At 44.0% G+C, this 21,150-nt stretch overlaps 1 protein-coding gene across 1 annotated transcript in view; it reads left to right on the top strand.

Moving 5' to 3' along the window:
* Positions 1-15,868, top strand: part of CACNA1B (calcium voltage-gated channel subunit alpha1 B) — a 252,226-nt gene extending 236,358 nt beyond the window's left edge. Inside the window, 6 exon segments of the mRNA XM_078149926.1 lie at positions 2,236-2,345; positions 3,046-3,187; positions 4,759-4,869; positions 7,722-7,929; positions 8,955-9,199; positions 11,058-15,868. Of these exon segments, the coding sequence (XP_078006052.1) occupies positions 2,236-2,345; positions 3,046-3,187; positions 4,759-4,869; positions 7,722-7,929; positions 8,955-9,199; positions 11,058-11,606 (1,365 nt within the window). The 3' untranslated portion in view covers positions 11,607-15,868.
* The last annotated feature ends 5,282 nt before the right edge of the window (positions 15,869-21,150 follow it).

The following is a 21,150-nucleotide window of genomic DNA, read 5'->3' as shown; positions in this document are numbered from 1 at the left end:
ACATGGCACAATGGAAAGTGGACTAAATTTGCAGAACCTGAGTTTGAATCCCAGCTCTGAGATTTATTAGCTGTGTAACTGTGGGCAAGTAATTTGATCATTCCAGGCCTGGGCTTCTTTACATGTACAATAGTCCCAACACTTTTATTACCTACCTTACAGGATTGTTGTACAGAATATGCTTTACAAACCTTAAAGCACTATAGAAATGTGAACAGCTATTGTTAAGGGAGGCAGTGATAAAAGTGATGCTTTAAGGAAGGTTAATCTACAAAGTTATTCAGGTTAAATTAAAGATGGGAAGCAACTGGAGGAAAAGAGAACAACTGAGAGGCTATGACCACAATGTAGGATTTAGGTAATATGGGCTAAGACTAAGGGGGTAGCCATGGATACGAAGACAAAGGGATGTATGTAGGGCATTTAGAAGGATAAGTCAACAAGACTTGGCAACTAAGTGTGAGGAACAGAAGAGAGGAAGGAGTCAAAAATAACCAGTTTCAAGCCTGTGTCACTGGGAGGAGGGTGGTGGTGGTGATGATGGTGAGCTAGTTTAGGGTAGATGTGAAATATGTGTAGCTCCAAGGAGGAAGTCAAAAGAGGGAAAGGGATATTGAAAGTATAAAAGTCTTAGTTGGACCTCCAAGGGCATCCAAGCTAAGTTTAGAGATAAAGTTACATCCTCAGGATACACAGACATATACTATCTATTTATTCCCTATACAGACACTAGAGACCATCTTGCTAGGGTGTCAGGGCACATAGGCACAAAGGATCTATCTCTCCCACACCTAGACAACACTGCTTAGCCTCAGACTGATCATTTGGAAGGCTGGGTATGCTGGAAATTCTCTCTAAGTTTAGTCGTGTTTTAGGGGACCCAGAATGGTGAAAAAGGAGACCAATCAACAGAAGAGAGTGTGGTTGTCCTTGTTTGTATCTCAGCTTTAAAAGTTAGAGATGTCCCTAGGTCTTTAACATCCCTTTGTACCTGAGTATAGAAATTAAGCCTAGGAATCTATTTAAATTCTTTTTCATTTATTTCTGGTTGGCCAGTGGCCTGTTAGGTGGCATGTTTTCAGAGATGGGGTAGGAGGTAGCAGGGAGAAGCCACTCTATCTTTGACTTAATTTACATCTTAATAATCTAGTATGGAAATTTACATACTGTAGACTATTAGTTACAGAGTTTTGGCCCATCAAGGGCCCTGTGAGGAGGCTGAACCTTTAACTCACATAGGGAGCAAAAGCCTGGGTAGGCCCTCCTTGTTGTACATCCAGTTGAAAGGCAGATGTCTAGTTAATCTGGAGAAGAGAAGTGTTAGGAGTAGATGTGATAGGTGGTTTCAAGTATTTGAATGACTGTCCTTCAGAAGAGAAATTAGATTTGGTCTTTCTCTGGAAGTCATAACTAGGAGCGATGGGTAAAAGTTAGAGAGGTAAATTTCAGTTCAATATAAGGAAAAACTAAAATATATGTATGTATATATATATATATAAATGTAAGGAAAAACTTCCCAACAATTAGTACTATTGAAAGTTAAAGGTGATGCCCCAGGAAGTAATGAATTCTCCATCATTGGAGAGTCTTCCAGGAAAAGTTGGACAATCACTTGTCTGGGATATTATAGACAGGGTTCCTATTTAGGTATACATTAGACTAGATGGCTTCTTCATTCCCTTCAAATCTCTGATTCTATGGTCTATTATCTTTCCCGGTAGAGCTCTTGTCCCCATTCCACCCAACACTAGATACCACAGGATAAGATATCCAGGGGATCCATCACTTTTCCTTGAAGGAGTCCCAAGGTGCAGGCATTAGGGCCGCTACCTTATTCCCACTTTTTTCCTCTGGTATTTTACATTATATATCATTGTTAGACTGGCCAAGGTACATCTGTCTGACCCTTGAAACTTGTTCAGAGTCCGAAAGGGAGCATGGAATTTCTGTGTATTTGCACAGACTGGGGGGGAGGGGTAGCCTGAACGAGGACTGTACAGATGATATATAAAACAACATGGTAAACAATACCTTTCTATGCGCCCCTCCCTTAGGATCCTTTTGTAACAAGTCATCAGTTTTCTTAAGACCTGTTTTCCTCTAGCTACTAACTGGCCAAATCTGGGCATAGAACTTTCCACTCCTGGCCAGTTGGCCTTAGGATTCAAGTTATGTCTTCTTTTTTCCCCTTTAAACCTTTGCCAGTACCCCTGCATATCTTTTTTTCTGTTGCAGACAGGTCCTGTGTCTCTGTTCCACACCCAAGGCCAACCTGCTGTGCTACGAGGTGCTAGAGGATTCTTAAAACAGAAGAGTTCAACCTCCCTCAGCAATGGTGGAGCCCTGTGAGTACTAGGCTTTGTCTGAAGGCTGCAGAGCTACTGTGTCAGGGGATAGTAACAGGACAGGAGTCTCACCAGCTCTGCCTTAGCTCTTCCTCCTCCTTGGTGTTATACTCTCAGAAAGAACACAGAGCTGTCTGTGGTGCTGAATCTGGAAGAAAATCTATAAGCACAATATATGGAAAAGGAGAGCCTCATAGAGTCCTGAGGAAAGAGCAGACCCCTGAACATGTAGAATTAATCATTTTTACTTGTTTCTTGAGTTCACTTCTAAGTTTCAGTACTCAGAAAAAGGGATAGCGCGCTAAAGAGATAGAAAATTGGAAAGATTTGAAAGAAGGGCCTGATTCTACCTCAAAAAAGATAATATCATGGGACATGGAGTTATTCCTGTAGTCAGTGCTACTCCAAAGCCCCTGATAGGAAGATGTGTCATGGAAAGACATTTTCAAATACAACTTGACACCATACAGAATGCTAGTGGTTTCATCACATACGCTAGGTCACTTCCCATCCAGTTACCAGGGACATATTCTAGTATGAGAAATAGCTATGCAAAAAAAAAAAAGTGGCATAAGAAAAACCATATTGTAAAAATAGCCATATGACCCCTAAATTTATTGCTAGAGTTGATAATTTCTTCCGTCTAGCCTTTTTCTAACCTCTTGTCTCAGTTGCTTTCCCTCTTTTTTTCTCTTTCAAGACCACACCCAGGGAGTGGCATCAAAGAATCTGTCTCATGGGGCACCCAGCGTACCCAAGATGTCTGCTATGAGACCAGAATGCCCCTAGAGCGTGGTCATTCTGCAGAAATTCCTGTGGGACAACCCAGCAAACAAGTGAGGGTGTGCAGTGGGGGAAGAGGGTGGGGAGGGGACTTAGTAGATACCTTGTCCTCTTAGCCAGAGTAGTAGTGCTTCTTCCACCTTAGAGGTCTACTGTCAACAATTGTAAAGAAGTGTGACTGGCAGTGTACAGAGTGCATGCCTTCCTTGGTGTGCAGGGCATGTTTATGTGCACTGGGTTATTTATTAGCTATGTGGATTTCAAAATGTACTTGTCATTTGATTCAACTTGACAAATATTTTTTAGGAGACTACTGTACATAAGACACTGTGCTGAATTCTAGGCACTCAAAAATAAAATAGAAATGGTCCCAGTCCCTTGAGAACTTACAATCTTCTGGGTGAGATACTATGTGTACACAGATAAATAAGTAGAAGCTAATTTAAAGAGATAAAACTAACTGGATGGGTAGAGTGGGGTGGGAAACTACATCAGGAAAGGCTTCATATGGCAGGTGACATCTGAGATGAGCCTTGAAGAAAATTAAAGACTCTAAGAGGTGATGTTGAGGAGTACATTCAAGGCAAGAGGAGCAGCCTATGCAAAGATGTGGTGGTGAGAGAGGAAATATTTAGTTCAGGGAATAGCTCATACTCTAGTTTGACTGAAATGTAGAGTGAATAAGGAAAATAATTTTAAATAAATCTGACAGCCACATTGTTGTGGGCTTTAAATTCCAGGTTGAGAACTTTGTATTTTATCCTAGAGGCAATAGGGAACCACCAAGGATTTCTTGGGCAGTGGGACCTGTGCTTTAGGAATTCATATGAATCTGGCAGCTATATATGGAAGATGGATATATATAGGAGACAGTAAACACTGGAGGCAGGAAGAGTTAGGAGGCTAGTCCAGGCAAGAGATGATGGGAACCTAAACTAGGAAGGTGGCCATGTTGAGAGACAGAGAATGGATAAGAGAGATATTATGGAGGCAGCTGATTGGATAGAGGCTATAAGGTAGGAGGAGAGTCAAGGATGATTCTGAGATCCCAAACCTCAACAGGATGTCTTCAACAGGAAAATTTGGGAAAGGGATAGGCTTAGAGGAGAAGATGATGAATTCTATTTTGGATTTATTTCCAATAGAACATCCAGGTAGAGATGTCTAGCCGGCAGTTGCTACCATGGGAGTGGATTGATTATATATAGGGGTGTGTGTGTGTGTGTGTGTGTGTGTGTGTGTATGTGTGTAGGGAGAGATGGAGATACAGACATCAGTTTATCAGCTCACATCCTGTCTCCATCAAAAAACTCTTCTCCTATGGGAATACTTTGTTGTCTCTTAGCCTTCTGCTTCTTTAAAAAGATCCACAAAGCTCATCTCAAGACACCTCAGTGGCAGGCCACCCAAATCTCTTGTCTGGGAGGGTGAATTTTTTCCTCACCTTGTCTGTGTTCTGCCCCTTGCTTTGCTCTCCAGGGGCAGCTTGGGGGTATTTCTGGGAGAAGGGAGTGATTTTCTTAGGCAAGTTCAGAGCACTTCTCAGCTTCTTCTGCCCTACCTCACATTACTTCCCTGAACTGACTTCTGACTGCTTCTGGCTGCTGACCTAATACTGCGATTCCCTCAGGCTGTAGAGATGCAAGAGATGGCCCTGGATGTTTCCAGTGGTGAGCCCCAGCCTGGACTGGAGAGCCAGGGCCGAGCAGCCTCCATGCCCCGCCTGGCCGCAGAGATGCAGGTGAGTCCATAGATGTGAGTGTGTATAAGGGTGGACTCAGACGCACTTAGTTTAGAGAGGCTGCATCTTTTCCTTCAGAGACATTTGTTCACAAATATCTTTAGGAGGAGGCTATCTTGTACTCTCCAGCACTGACAAACATTCTGGGACAGGCCTAGTTGAACCCTAAGTCAACTTACTGTTAAGGCTGATCCCAGAATGTCTGCACTTTGGATTCCAGGACCTTTGGGCCTGCCCTGTGCTCTCCCTCCATTCCAGAATCTTCTCTCAGGGTTCACACTACTTCTTGAGATCAGGAAACCTTAAGCATGGAAGAAGGGGTAGTTTTCAGCCTCTTGGCTTACAGAGCCCAGAAACTATCCTGACACCCCAAAAGATTCTCCCAAAGCAGTTCAGTTTGGAAAGTTGTTTTTTTTAAAAAAAAACACCTTGCCCATAATATTTTCTTCTTCCCAATAATAATGTACAATCCTACATTTAATATCCTCATATCTACATATATGAACATATGAAGCGATCTTTTCCTTTTTCTAGAGAGGCTTACCTAGCTCCTTCCCCAATGGTGGGACGTGGCATAGACACCTTGACTTTCTGTTAAAGCCAAAAGACTGAGTCAGAAGCTTGCCTTGATTTTAAGCTCTGTCACAGCTATTCTGTAGTCATGGTGAGCCATGGTAGCTGGAGCCATTGGGTGTATTTCCCATTAAGCTTCAGAACCAGTAAACTAGTGAACCTAACGGTAGTTGGGGAGTATCTGGGGGGTTTGTCCTACCTAGAGGAGTTAGATGACTGTAAAGCCCTATTCCATGGTTATTAGTCCCTAAATTGGCCCCTCTCTCACCCGAAGGGAATGGGAGAGCATAAACCCAAGCATCCATGGTCACTGGGGATCTGTAAGAGCCATATAACAAGAGGTGGGAAACTGACCATCTCAAGGGCCATGTGATGTAGGGCTGGGAGAATGTCTTCTCCATAGAGTTCTGGGCAGACCAGATTGAAATGACATTTTGGTCCATGAAATAGTAACTCTGTGCCACACCCTCCCACTGAGGCAGATGAGCAGTGGCAATCACTTCAGTGGCCAATGAGCATTTCTTCCTCAGAGCTATAGCTAGAAACATCCTGCTGGAAGCCTGAGCTCTGGAAGCCTTGGGGAAGTATAAGATACTTGTGTATCTGTAGCCTCCCTTGAATAACCAGAGCCCTTTGTGTGTTTTTCCTCTTTGTGCTTCCCACCCCATCCTTCCTATATTGTTTCTGGTCCTTTGTTTGGAGTTTTCCTTAATAAATCTTCTTTCTTCTTTCCTTGGCATCTGATGGCTACTTATGTCTTTCTGAATTCTCTCTCTCTCTCAATTACTTTTGTACTTCTATTTTCTAATCTCATTTCCATTGTTTTTCATGTCTTTCCTTCTCCTTATTTCTTCTCTTCCTTCTCCTATTTCTCTTCTACTTAACCCCTTTCTCCTTCTCACTTCTTGGTCCTCCCTCCCATCCCCCTCTCCCTCTCCTCATTCATCCCGTTGTCTGTCTACTGTACATCTGCCGCACATCTGCCCTGATGTTTACCACTGGCTGTTCTGTCCCTCATCTTGTCCGCCGTGTGTGCAGAGGAGCCAAGCGCGATCGCCTGGGAGTTACCTAGCAGTATGTAGCTTAAACTATATTGCCTCCTTTTCTGCCTGTATGAAGACCTATTGCTCTTGAGCTCTTTCCTCTTCATGCTTGGTATACTTCTTGTGGGAGTGCTTGGCTTAGGATGTTTCTGCAGCCCGGCATCCTCAAGTCAAAGGGGATTGGTATCCCTGATTGGTCTCTGTGGATAAGATCTCCAGCACAGGCCAAGCCTATTCCATCCTACCCAGGGCTGTGGATGAGCCTCTCAGTTTGCACATATTTTCTCATGGCTGCCATTTACCTCTGGAAATAGCCTCCTAAATCTGCCTCCCCTAGTAGTTGGGGGTGCCCCAAAGAAGATGGTGTCCTGACTAGCCTAAGCTGAATTTTCCACACACTACTCTGGCTCTCTGTGACTAGCCTCTTCCTTTCCTGGATGGAGAGGGTTGGATATAGTAAGGCTGTTCCTGAATCATCTTCTCTTAGAGGGTCAGGGCCTTCTGTGTAACATATGAGGAAGGAGATTAAGGGAGGTGATGGCCAGCGAGATGAGACAGCCCCTTGAGAAGAGACTATAGCTCTTTTTTCCCCAACCCAAAGCCACAGAGACTTCAGCTGGATTGGAACAGCTAATTTTTGCTTCTGGAGAAGGAAGAACAACTCTGAATCTAAGGGTAAAGGTGAAAGCTTGCCCCTCAGAGAGACATACACCAGCTCTAGGGCCTTGTAGCAAGGCTCTGCTCCTGTCTACACAGTTACCTACATCAGGATGGATCAATGGAGAAGTAGGGGACTCAAGCCACTCCAAACCTTCCTTGACTACTTTACTTTTTGGTCCCCAGCCATTTTAAAGTCTGGACTTCCTGCCTGGGGATGGGATGAAATTGGGCAAGTTTTAATTCTGGTGTTGATCCTGGTCCCATAGTAATTGGCATCTAAAGAGAATAGGTTTGAACTCAGCGTTGCCAAGATGTCAAGGAACCTTTTGGGCTTTGGGTGCTGAGGGCGTGTGGCTACACTCTGGAGACGAGGCTCAGATGAGTCTGGTTCCTTCTAGCAACCCCATAGCCTTTCTCCCTCTGTTCTTATCCCATATCTCTTCCCTTAGCCCTTCTACTTTGTTTGTCCCTCCATGCTCCTCTGCGCATCTCCTTCCTCCCTACTCTGTATCTGTTCCCTTAGCTCTGTTCCCCTAATAGCCAATGGGTTAATGTCTTCCCTTTATCCCCCCACAGCCCATTCCAGACACAAGCCCCATGAAGCGCTCTATCTCCACCCTGGCCCCACAGCGCCCACATGGCTCACACCTTTATGAATATGGCCTAGAACGTGTGCCTGCAGGCCAGACTCAACATCACCACCATCATCGCTGTCACCGGCGCAGGGATAAGAAGCAGAAGTCTTTGGACAAATGTCCTAGTCAGTCAGCAGATGGAGATGGGGGTGAGTCTATACAACTCCTCTTTTCAAAAAAAAATTAATAATTTTTTTCATTCAACAAATATTTATTGACCACCTATAATGTGGTTTAAAAAAAACATGCTTGTATAGTACTTTACAAAGAGTGTATCCGTATGTTATTGAACATACATATGCAGTGGCATAGCATAGTGGAAAGAACACTGGATTTATAGTTAGGAGACTTGGGTTTGAATCCCAGCTCTCCTACTTACTACCTGGGAGACCTTGGACAAGTCACTTCACTATATGCAACTCCTCTTGAACTAGGGTCCCAGAAGAAAGGGAGAGAATCTGACCTACTCTCATGGCCTACAAAGAACTCCTAGAATTGAGAAGTGACTCAGTATTTGCAACAAGAAGCCAGACTAGCTATGACCTGAGGGGCATCAAAGAGTCTGTCTGATGCCTCTTACCTGTGTAGAGTTCACATGCTTATAAGAATTAACCTGTTGGGGCAGCTAGATGGTGCAGTGGACAGAGCGCTGCCCTTGGAGTCAAGAAGACCAGAGTTCAAATTCCGTCTCAGATACATAACACTTACTAGCTGTGTGACCCTAGGCAAGTCACTTAACCCTGATTGTCTCACCAAAAAAAAAAAAAGAATTAACCTGTCCATTTGGGGAATATCTCTGTGTGTTAGAAGTCAGGCATGAGATTGAGGTGGTGGATAATGTAGAACATGGCAGGATTTTGACAGAGGTGTTGGGTAAAGTCTTAGCAGAGGGTGAACCTATGTTTGTTAATCATAGATTTAAAGCTTGATGGGACCTTAGTGGCCATCAGTTCACTTTCCAATCTCATTTTACAGATAAAGAAACTGAGGTCCAGAGAGGCTAAGTTATGGATGGGGTAAAGGAAATGGCCATGGTGGGTGAGGTGAATGATTGGGGGATTATGATGGGACTGGTGGGGTGAGATAGAGGATGGGAAGGGGTGAGAATAGGATGGGTGAAATGTCTTTCTCAAGTTGCTCTGCTCCTGGCTGAGTGTCTCCATCCTGTGTTTAGCACCAAACCACAGTGTGGGGATGGCAGCTCCATCAGGGGAAGGTCCAGCTCCTTGTAAGCATGAAAGGAAGCAAGAAAGGGGGCGGTCCCAGGAGCGGAAGCAGCTCTCTTCCTCCTCTTCAGAGAAGCAACGTTTCTACTCTTGTGACCGATTTGGGAGCCGGGACCCATCACAGCCCAAATCCTCTAATGGGAGTCGTCCCACATCACCTCCTGGGGGGCAGGAACCAGGTCCCCATAGACAGGTGAGAGGCTGAAGATGTTGGGAAAGGGGTGGGGTGACAATGGGGAGGAATTAAACCATGTCTGGGGCTCATGCTTGGTAAAGTGCTACCCCTTCTGTGCACAGAGCAAACAACCTCAATGGCAAAGGTTATCAGCCTGAACAAAACAGGGCAGAAAGGATTTGGGGAGTTAACTGAATGGGAAGAAAGAGGGGATCCCTCTGCCCCTGTCCTAAGGGATGTCACCAGACATAAGACTGTTGGGTCCCCACATGCATAGGTGAGATCTTGGAGGTGTCTAAGTGAACTACAGCCTCCTTTCCTGGGTTGTGCTCTGGTACCAGGAGCCTCAGGAAGATGTCAATTCATAAAGTCCCACATTTGTCCCAACCAAGTGGAGCTATTGCCTGGAAAGTAGTGAAGAAACAGCCAAGGCCCAAGTCTGGGGCCTTGAGGGGGTGGGGCTAGGCTCTGTTCTCTTTGGAGAAGAGTGTTTGATGAGACCCCTCAGAACACAATCAATGCCCAATCCCATCTCTCTCCCTTTTCCTCCATCTCTCCTATCACAACCTGTCTGTTCTGTCTACTTCTGTCCTGTTCTGCCAACACCTCACCTGAACAAAGCGTCAGGATGCTCTGAGGTTTGAGTCCAGAGCTGAATAAGTAGCTACAGCCCTCCTCCTCAACCCTGGCTCCCTCTGGCTGTCAGGTGACTGATCTCAGCCCTCTCCCTGAGCTGGCTTTTTCACCCTTTATGTGGGGGAATCACATTTCAGCCATGTCCCCAGCCCTGGCTCTCAGCCAGTCTGTGAGGAATCTACCCTTAACCATATCCCCTCCAGTGTTAACTCTCACCCTTTCTGTGGAGAAACTGACCATAACCATTTTTCTTAGTTCTGGGTTTCACCTTTCTGTGAAGGATCTGACATTGGCCCTTTCCTCAGCCCTTCCTATGCAGATTCTGCCCTCAGCTCTCTCTGAATCCTGCAGTCATACTGTCTGTGGGGAGGCTGGCCAGAGGGCCTTCCTATGGACTAGTAACAAAGCCCATTATTCACAGGATTCACAGCCCATCCATAATAGCCAACTCCTATCCACTTCTCTCTGTCCCAAACGGCCTTGGGTGGACAAAAAGTCCCAGATTTCCTCCTGTTACCCTCAGGAAAATGTTCAGTTTCAAGGAAGGCTTTACCTTCCCAGAAAAACAAGTCCAGCAGCTGTCACAGCTTTGTGAACCATCAAGAGATAGCAAAATCAAAGCTTTAAAAACTTTAAAAAAATTAAAAAAAAATTTTTTTTGAAAATACACTATAAGCAGCAAGTATTTTGGCCCTAGGACCAGCAAGGAAAGGTGTTTCTATAGCAGGTTTCCTCCAAAATAGCAGACCTTGGGCACACCCTTTCCCCACGATTCCCAGATGTAGCTGCTCAAGCTGATGATAGTGACAGTGGCAACTTGTTTTGAGCCCAGCCACCCCCCCAAACCAGTCTACTGTTTATTCTGGTGTTAGACTTCTTAGTGAGTCAGTTAGTCTCTGTTCTACAGCATTTCCCAAGTGGGACAGATATTCCTATTTTAATTGGTCACTCTCTGGCTTTAACTTTTCAACACCTTACATCTCTTTTCAAATCGCTTTTTTACTTTCCCTTCCCTTAACTGTGGTCGTCTATACTTTGGTTTTATGTGTTGCCATTAACCCTCCTTCATTTCCTGGGCCTTGGCGCTCCTGGGTTTGTCTTTTGCTCCTGTCGCTTGTCTCCCCTACTCCGCCTCAACCCCGTGCCCCTTCCCCCCAAACCTTCCACGTGTGCTGTGTGGCTCTGTGTCTGTCTGGTCTGTGTTTTTATTTTTGATTTGCTCTGTTCAATTTTCATGTAGGGTAGTGGTTCAGTTAATGGGAGCCCCTTGCTGTCAACATCTGGTGCTAGTACACCGGGCCGTGGTGGGAGGAGGCAGCTCCCCCAGACACCTCTGACCCCCCGTCCCAGCATCACATACAAGACTGCGAACTCCTCGCCTGTCCACTTCACCGGTTTCCAGACCAGCCTACCCACCTTCTCCCCGGGACGGCTCAGTCGAGGCCTTTCTGAGCACAACACCCTGCTCCAGAGGGATTCTCTGAGCCAGCCGCCAACCCCAGTGTCTCGGATTGGCTCTGACCCCTATCTGGGGCACCGTGACCACAGTGATTCTTCTTACCGGGCCCTGCCAGAGGACACGCTCACTTTTGAGGAAGCCGTTGCCACCAACTCGGGCCGCTCATCGAGGACTTCCTATGTGTCCTCTCTGACATCCCAGTCCCATCATCTCCGTCGTGTGCCCAATGGTTACCACTGCAGTCTGGGGCTGAGCTCCGGCCCAGGGACCGGCAGCAGCAGGGCCCGGCAGAGTTATTATCACCAAGCCGATGAAGACGACTGGTGCTAGCATCCCGGCAAAAACACACAGCACACACCCAACTTGGCAGGTCTGTGTGTGTTACAGTTGATGAGTTTTATCATCTGAAGGCTGGGTCCCTCCCTCCCCCAAACCCGGGCATGCTCGGGACTGCAGAGGCAATTAGCATGATGACACGGAAGGAGCTTGCCCCCAACACTGCTCTTGGGGGGAAATCTGCTGCTCTTTTATGTCCCCCTCTCTCCACTTTCCTCTCTCTATGTGTCTCTGTCTCTGTGCCTCTTTGTCTTTCTCTCTCTGCCTTTATCTCTGTGTCAGTCTATCTTTCTACTTTGTTTGACCTTCTGTCTGTCTGTCTGTGTCTTTCTCTCTCTCTCTCTCTGCACTGGACAGATCAATAAAATCTTTTTTTTTTTTTAAGGGATGTGGTTTTTTCCATCCCTCCCTTGTCCGATGCCTTGCTGAGTCTCATACCATACATTTGAAATTTACATCAGTGGCCAAGAAGGCATTGGTGGACCTTCATCCCATATAAAATGGACCTGATTTGTGGAGTATAGTATTTGTGATCTGAGCTTTTTTTTTTTAAGGAGGTCTAATTCTTGTCCAGAATAGACCTATATCTTACCTTGTTTAATTACATGTGATGAGGGGGCAGAATCTCCCTAAAAGCTCTTGAGAACTAAGGCTAGAGGGGGATTCATTTAGATACAATGGTTTAAGAGAGATCCTCTTTTCCAAGGAGTCCAAACCTTGAAGTTCAAAGTGTCCTAAGCCTGCAGACTTCTCTGCATTCATATGACATATCCACCTTGGCCAACTCATACATTATACCACCAAACCGCCACAGAGATCCCACACGAAGCTGCTCAGTCCTCCTTCCCCTAAGGACATAAAACAAAACTTGATGAGGACTATCTGGAAAGAGTCGTTGCTGCTGGTTCTGTTTTCCAACTGCAACCCCGCCCCCTTACCATTTTGTCTTGTTTAGGTATGCTTTCTTTTTTTTTCTGTTTTTTTCCCCCAGGGAGGGGGAGGCACAGAAAAAGAGAAGAAAAGGGAGAGGGGGAGGAAGTAAATGTAATTGGTTTTATATCCATCCAGGAGCTAGAACTAACTTTTCATTGTGTGCATTTTTGTAAATTGTACAGTAAACAAGGAAAATTATCTCATGTAGAGAATTCGTCCAGTGTCATTCTGGGTCCCACAAACTCTGTCCACTGTTCCAGTCACTCACTACCAAGTGCCTAACCTTTGAAATGTTTCACATTGATAATGCAGCCTCCTGCCTTCCTTCATCCAGCCTTGTGGGGAAGGAAGTAACCTGGAAGGCATGTCATGCTTGAGTCCTGTATGAAATCTCCATGTGTGTGTTTTGCAGACACTGTTAAAAACAGGAACCAACTGGAAAAACTAATGAAAACAAAACAAAACAAAATTTGTACGTTGTTGGATGGGAAGTTTAAGATGAAGAGAGAAAAAAAATCAAACTTGTAAAAACAAAGGGGGGGGTTCCCCATCCTTGGGTAGCACTGAATGTGTGGTCAAGAGACTTGGCAATGGAGAGTACGGTGGAAACCTTGGGATGGTAAATAGCAAACAGGCTATCATTCCCTTGGTTGGGGAAGTTCTGACAATGTTGTGTGGTGTATAGTTTGTTTTGAGTGTGGTAAGAGAGTACTGTTCATTGTTTCCTGTTCACAATCTGATTCTCAGGGATGAGACATCTATTTTTTTTTCTTGTGGGGGTGGTGATGATGGTAGTGAATGTTTACTTTTGAGTGTATGTGGGGTGGGGGGTGGGGAAGAGAATTGTCATTCCAGATAAAGTGGGAAGTGGATAGCTAGAAGTAAAGACAGTGAGTGAGGAGGGGGGAAGATGGTCAATGAAAGGACAAAGATCATAAAATAATAGGTTCAGACCTGGACATGTGGTCTAATTCCCTCATTTTACTGAGTCCCAGAAAGATTAAGTGACTTGGTTCCACAGACAATAAATGGCAGAACAGGGATTTGAATTGGTTCTTGGACTCGAAATCCAGCATTGTTTTACACTGTACCATGCTGGCTAACTTCAAGGGATAGATCTCCGAAAAGGACAGAAGGAAGGCAGGCAGGCACTGTGGAATACAGGGCAGCTTCTTGTACCTTGTACCTTAAGAGCCAGAGGAAGAGATGAATGGGGCAAAGAAGAGGGAATAGCTACAGGGCAGCACATAGATCTGTACACCTAGGGAAAGCATAGCCTGTGGCCACAAGATGGCCCTTTTAGCCTCTGCCTAGATTTGCTTGGAGCAGCCCACCAGCACCTGTGCCCTTCTAGCCTTGTCCATAGAGTACAGGTGGAGGGAGGGAAAGCTAGGAAAGACAAGTGCTAGTGGAAGTTTGGTAGTTACCTGCAAAGCAAGCTTTGTACAGGGGAACGCTTTAGGGAGTTACCCAGAAGGCATCAAAACCTTTTGTCTTCTGGAAAATAAGTGTGTCTCTAGACCAAGGGCCTCACACTGTTTCCTTTAGTGTTTACATTTCAAAAGTTCAGATGCTTTTGTAGTTGACTTATTTTTAAATGTCTACCAGTTCTCATCCCTGGGTTCTACTAAAAGGCAACTTTGGTGTGAATGCATGTGTGAACTTTGACACACTACATGGTGCCCAAAGTATGCTGAGGTATGTGCGCACCTGTGTGTGTGCGCATGTATGTACTACAGTGCCACGAGGTGCAGAGAGGTATGCCGAGGTATGTGCGCGTCTGTGTGAGTGCGCATGTATGTACTACAGTGCCACAAGGTGCAGAGAGGTATGCCGAGGTATGTGCGCGCCTGTGTGAGTGCGCATGTATGTACTACAGTGCCACGAGGTGCAGAGAGGTATGCCGAGGTATGTGCGCGCCTGTGTGAGTGCGCATGTATGTACTACAGTGCCACGAGGTGCAGAGAGGTATGCCGAGGTATGTGCGCGCCTGTGTGAGTGCGCATGTATGTACTACAGTGCCACGAGGTGCAGAGAGGTATGCCGAGGTATGCTGAGGTATGTGTGCACCTGTGTGAGTGCGCATGTATGTACTACAGTGCCACAAGGTGCAGAGAGGTATGCCGAGGTATGTGTGCACCTGTGTGAGCGCGCATGTATGTACTACAGTGCCACGAGGTGCAGAGAGGTATGCTGAGGTATGCTGAGCGGTATAATTTAACCCTTAGGGCTATGCAACATAATGACACTCAAAAGCAACCAATGGAACAAGACTTTCATCCATTTTGTGGCTTTACCTGCTGGATTCTCTGTTTGGGGCTCAGCATAATTGTGACCAAATGTTTGATACATTTCCCTCAACACAAAGGCACAACATTCTGGCATTTTAAAGGAGCCAGAGGATTTTAATTCAAGGAGCTAAAAAGCAAAAGACAGTCCCTAATGGCATATGTGGCCATTGTTCCCACAGTGAAAGGTGGCAGGACCTTTTTTTTGGGCATTGGGTTTTTTGTCCCTAGCCCCAGCATCCCACCTATTTCCCCATCTTTCCTGTGTTACTTTTCACAGTAAAAAAAAAAAAAGTTAAAATTCTGTACAGCACCACGGCTGTGTTTTCATAGAAGGTGTTAGGTCATTTACAGTCTTGCCTAGACCTGATTGTCACTTCTACAGCCTCAGTTTCTCATCTGTATCTTTTCTCAAGGTGATGAGGAGTGGAGTGGGGAGGAGTGTCCTAGGCTAGGCCATTCCTCCACTGGGTGAAAACTAAGGGAAGAGGAGAAAGGAAAACCAGAACACTTTTCCCATCGTCCTGTCTTCCTTACTTGGGGTTCGGTCTTACCATCTTTTCATATGCCTACATCTCAAATCCCATAGTGAGTTGCCAAACTTTAAATGCATCAACCAGTTTTCTGCATCTGGAATCAGTCTAACAGTGGCTGTACTTTGAATAAGTCATGTTTGCATGTAAAATATATACATATATACATATATACACACACACAAGTATGTGCATGGAAAATGTTTATCTTCGTACTTTTTTAATACGATGTATTCTTCAGTTGTTCATTTTTAAATATATTTGATATAAATTGAGGGTTTGTTGCAAAACTTTATATTTAAGAACAGTGTTAAAAAAAAAGATAAGTCCCAATCATGCAACACAACTGGGGCTTAAAAAAAAAGTTATGTGATTGACTAGTTTGCTGCCTGAGTCATATTTATCAGCCAAACTTTGGATTCTGCTGTTGTTTCTACAATGACATTTTGTATGAAGCAAAGTCCTTGAATTAAAATAAAAACTTAGCAAAAACTAAACCAAACCAATATGCTGCGCCAGATGATGTGTGCAGTGGGGTCTGTAGGTGGGAGCTCACCAATGTGCTGAGGACACTTCTAATTTGAAATAACTCCTTGTTGGATTTTACCTGTGCAACCCAGGTGTGTGAAGATAATGCTTTTAAAAAGATGAAAACTAGCTTCTTTGAGATGCAGATCCAGTTACATTCTGTTTTATTGCTGAATTGTAGAGGGAAAACCCAAGGGTCTCACCTTAACTCATTCTGTTGATGTGCTAATCCTCAGATCATCTGAGAGCTTGGGTGGCCCAGGTGGGTGACAGAGCTGTTCACATAAGGAACCTGGGCTGGATACTACCAGTGCCTGCTCTTTCACAAGTTCACAATCTGCCCTATGGGAATTGATACCCTCAAATTACCTTCAAGTGGAAAACTCATTTGGGCCTGGGTATAACGGCAGTCCCTTCCAGGTCTGTGGTCTGCGCAGGGATACTTAGAGATATCACTTTTGATAGAAATGGCAATGAGATAGAAAGGTTAGCTTAACAGAATCTTAGAGTCAGAAGAAACCCTAGAGACCATCTAGTCCAACCCATCATTTTACAGGTAAGGGAACTGAGGCCTAGAGCAGGGAAGAAACTTGCCTAGATATACCTAGATGATTAATTAGTAGAGGCAGCACTAGAATTCCTATCTCCTGATTACTTGGTCCAAAGCTGCAATTTAATATATCCTTCCCACTGGCCTTTCTTACTGCTTCAGTGTTTCTGACGCCAGACTAGAGGACTGAACTACTCCCAAATGCTGCATAAACAGAACTCACCTTAACATGCAGGCATCTCGGATTCCCTGAGGTTCATACAAATTCTGAGCACTACCCATATGTCCAACCTATGGGGGGAATACATCTTCCTTGAGATTCTACAGAGATGGGGGCAGGGGCAGGAGCAGGTGAGGACAGAGCACACTAGAAAATTATTACAGCAACCAGGAGTGCTTAAAGCTGGAAGACTTTCCCAGTTTTTCAACACTTCATAAAACAAGTCACCAAAAAATATTGTTACGTCCAATGAATGGCAGAGAAAAAGAGGCCAGGCCAGGAGAGGGCACCAGTTCCCATTACCATTGCCCATCACATCTAAGAGAGAGACCCAAGGCCCTGCCCTCTCCATTCCTTTATCTTCACTTTGGCTCACTGTGTCAGAATTCCAGAAGATTAAAACTGGAAATGGGGCTGGGATGGGGGAGGTGGATGGTTGGGGCGGGGGGGGGGGGGTCTGGTACACAGGATTAGGTTCATCACTGTTATTATAACATTACATATGAATAGGACGTGTAAAATGTCCAAAGACTTTTCACATTTCATTATCTCACTGAGTCCCCTAGTGCTTTTCTCCTTCTCCAATTCTAATATTTGATCATCTTCATTCATTAAGAGTAAAATAGTGTGGTTATTTTTTAATAGATCAACTACTCAACTCAATAGCTTCAGATGCCTGCAGCCACCAGATCAACCATTTACCACTACAGCTTTAGGCTCTACTAGCTGTCAGGCAGCATGACTGGTGATCCATATCCAGAGTGACAGATTCCAGCCCTGTTACCTCCATTTACCAGGCTTAGCAAGGTCTTTGCAGCTGAAACCCTTGCCCCTAGTGTGGAATTTGAGGAAAGATGGAAGCTTTTGTCTGCAGAATTTATCCAATGTTTAGGCCTCTGCAACCACAGCTTCTACCCAGGATACTTTGCTAGATCAGCCCCTTCTGCCACGACCTCCATTTAATCAAGATAAGTAAATTAAAGCAAAATTTTGATTCTAAAAAGGTCTGATAATATCAAAAAACCCAAGTGACAAAATTTCCCTAGAAATGCAAGCTGAAACTTCACTGGATATGATGCACAAAATGCCAAAAAACAAAATAAACTGGTTAATAAATACATTAAGGAAATTTTTGGAATACTTATATTTAAATATTAGTAATACCGGAATTTTTTGAAAGGACAGCAAAAGATAAAAGATCAATGTATGAAAATGCGAAATAACACTAAAGATCGGTAATAGCAGCAAACAAAAGAAAAAGTGAATACTCTAACAGATCTGCCATGTCAATATGGGTTTTCCTTTAATTGATGCAGGTTGCATCCATTTGCATCTTCTCATTCTGTGTATTTATTGTACTTCATGTTCTTCCATTTGTCCTCCACAGAGGATCCTGCCAGCATGCTGGAGGCCTTCTTCTACATTTCACGGGTACCAGGCAAGCACTCAAGCTGCTACCTGTTTTCATTCTTGCCACATTTCAATAAAGTAAAAACGCGTCTTGCCAAGACTATGGCCACTCCACTGAGCTAGTACATCAGTGATTTTATCTGCTACAGGTGTTGCAAATAGGCAACAGCTGGATCCAGGATTGACTCAGAAGGAAGGGAGCCAGCTGGATTCCATTTGATAAATTATACAGTATTTTCTGTCATACCAAGCACAAAACCCAATATTGTAAACATAAATGTTCTACTGTGTGAATGTGGATTTTGACACATTACCATCTCTGATCAAAATTGCATGTGACCCAAAGGGGACTGGAGAGACGCATGGGGGGCATAAGTAGGCTGCGATATATTTCAAAGGATGACTTCTATGCAAGAAGTAGCATAAGGGATATTATTGAGGAAATATATCCAAAAGAGGTGAACCTAGTCATGTAGTGAGATTGAAGGATTGCAATGGAACAGGCTGAGGGCTGCACTGGTACCTTCTTACTATAGAAAGATCTAGAGGAAGTCCTCCGGCAGGTACAGTAAATGCTTTATGAAAGATCTATAGGCAAAAATAAAGAATCATATAGGATGAGAAAGCATAGATGGATGGAATACATCAGTGAGACCACAGATCTGCTGTGGATATTGAATAGTGAGGGATAAACATTTTTTTAAATTTTATTTTTGCTTTTTAGTGAGCGAATTGGGGTTAAGTGACTTGCCCAAGGTCACACAGCTAGTAAGTGTCAAGTGTCTGAGGTCAGATTTGAACTCAGGTCCTCCTGACTCCAAGGCCCGAGCTCTATCCTCTGTGCCACCTAGCTGCCCTGGGATAAACATTTTGGCCACTATGGAAACTATCTGCTTCCTGATTGGGTAGGACCATGCATTCTGCGTAGGATGGTCTTTATCCCAATTCCCACTAGGATGTTACTTATGTTCTTTCCAGAAATAAGAAACCTATGTACACCAGATTCAAAGCTTTGCTGCTTATGTTCTCTGCGTAAGCAGCTCTTAATGGCAGTGCTTTCTGTGAACACACTCAGCTACCAATTGGGACTGGTAGATGCAGAGCTTTCTTTCGGCCTTGGTGACTGAAATCATCATGGAGGGCATTGATTGCATCAGTAATTTTGGGTAGCCTGAATCCCCTTCATATATTTCAAGTACTTCTCTTACAATCCAATAGAGTACTCCATTACTGAGCTCTAATCCCAAGAGTAGTTTGCCTTTGGGTGAATGAGGACTAATTCTTTCAGGGTCAAATTCAGGTCATTCTGGCCAGCAGTTCTACTAGTAGGCCCTTATCTTATATCTGAGGTTCTCATCAATCTTTCCTGTTTCAGGAATGAAGAATTAGCTCAGGCCTATGTTATTTATTCCCACCTAAAGCATAATCTCTGGAGGAAGTTCCAGGCTCTCCTGTATTTTCTTGTATCAATGTCCCATCTTTCTTTGAGTCACAGATCCTTTATCCCCATTGTGGAAATCACCATGGTCTCCTATGCAAGGGACCTATGAGATGAGTTTTTGGCATCCATGTTGTTTTTTCCCATAATGTACTCTGAATTCATAGTTGGTCAGGATAGCTATCCATCTCCACCGAGAAGTGTCTTCCTTGATACCTGTCAGAATATAGTTAAGAAGGTTGTTGTTTGTCTATAACTGAAACTACTAAATATAGTTCTGTTACTTTTAAGTGATAGCTCACTCAAAAACTCCAATTTGAGGATGGAATTATGGGTATCACTGTCCACGAATCCCCACCTGGGATATGCAGTGACATCCTCTGCTAAGACTTCTAGCCTGGCACCAGTACATCACACAAAAGGCCTACTTTGATCAGCAAAAGCAGACAGTGGAGCATGGAAAAAGGCAGCTGATTATGGTCTTTCACTTTTCTTCTTCAGGAAAGAAGGACCATGTTACAATCCTGTAAGAATAGGGTCAAGAGTGCTAAACTTCAGAATGAGTGTTGCTAAAAATGACAGAAAGTGTTTTGGTTCTTTTTTTAGTTATACTGGAGAAAACTAAAAAGGACAGAACTGCTACACAGGGTAAACTAGTTGTTAAAAGACCATGTGAAAAAGAAAGAACCACCTAACTCTTAGCTTGCTTTTATCTTCCAAGCAGAATAACACTTGGACTGGAAAGAACAAGAAAGACTAATAAAGAGTTGAAATCTAAAAGAAGTAGGGAGATATAACAGACCACCTAACCGCCCTTAATGTGAGATACCAGGCCTAGATGAACTCCATACCAGGGTACTGAAAGAACTGGTGGATATGATTCTGTAGTCATTGGCTCTGGCCACCAGGAACAGGTGAATGCTCTTTGAAAATCATAGAAAATAGAAGAGCAGGACTAGGGGTCAACCATGCTGAATTTCAGAAAAAGGGAAGAGAGAAGAATCTACAGGGTGGTATGTTGACTTCTTTGCCTAGAAGAGTTCTAGACTAGATTCTTTTTCATTTAAAAAATGCATTAGTGGTGAGTTTTTATCCTTACATCACAATCACTTCTGGAAGGAAGACCTGCTCCCTTCACATTGTACCCTACCTTGTAACAAAGAAAAGCAGATTAAGGAAAAGAAAAACAAAAACAAACAAAAAAATCCCTGCCAGAGACGGTGACCATTTGTGGCAAGTTGGACAACATTCTTCCCTTAAATAACTATGTTTCATTATCAGTTCTTTAGGACCAGTATTTGTCTTCCTACTAAAGATCTATTTGCTTTTAGTAATCTTTTTTTATATACAATGTTATGGTCATTGTGTATATTTTTCTTTTGATTCTGCTTATTTCATCCTGCATCAAGAACACATTGTTCTAAATGAGATCGTTAGTAAACAACATGCTGAAAAAGAAGCTGTCACCCCAACGGATTCACAGTGCTTTACTTTTATCACTTAATAAACGTTTAATTGTTGACCACACCTGGGGGTAGTACCCTCTAAAAGCACTACGTCATTAAGTCCCGCTCTCTGGGTCTCAATTTTCTCATCTGTATAATGAAGGGTTTATAGTAGCTATCGCCAGTCTCCTCC

The sequence above is a fragment of the Phascolarctos cinereus genome, unplaced genomic scaffold, assembly GCF_003287225.1.
Source record: "Phascolarctos cinereus isolate Bilbo 61053 unplaced genomic scaffold, phaCin_HiC Scaffold_2;HRSCAF=192, whole genome shotgun sequence".
NCBI classification, from domain to species: Eukaryota; Metazoa; Chordata; class Mammalia; order Diprotodontia; family Phascolarctidae; genus Phascolarctos; species Phascolarctos cinereus.
Note: the sequence above shows the minus strand (reverse complement) of the source record. Positions and strands in the feature narration are given on the sequence as shown.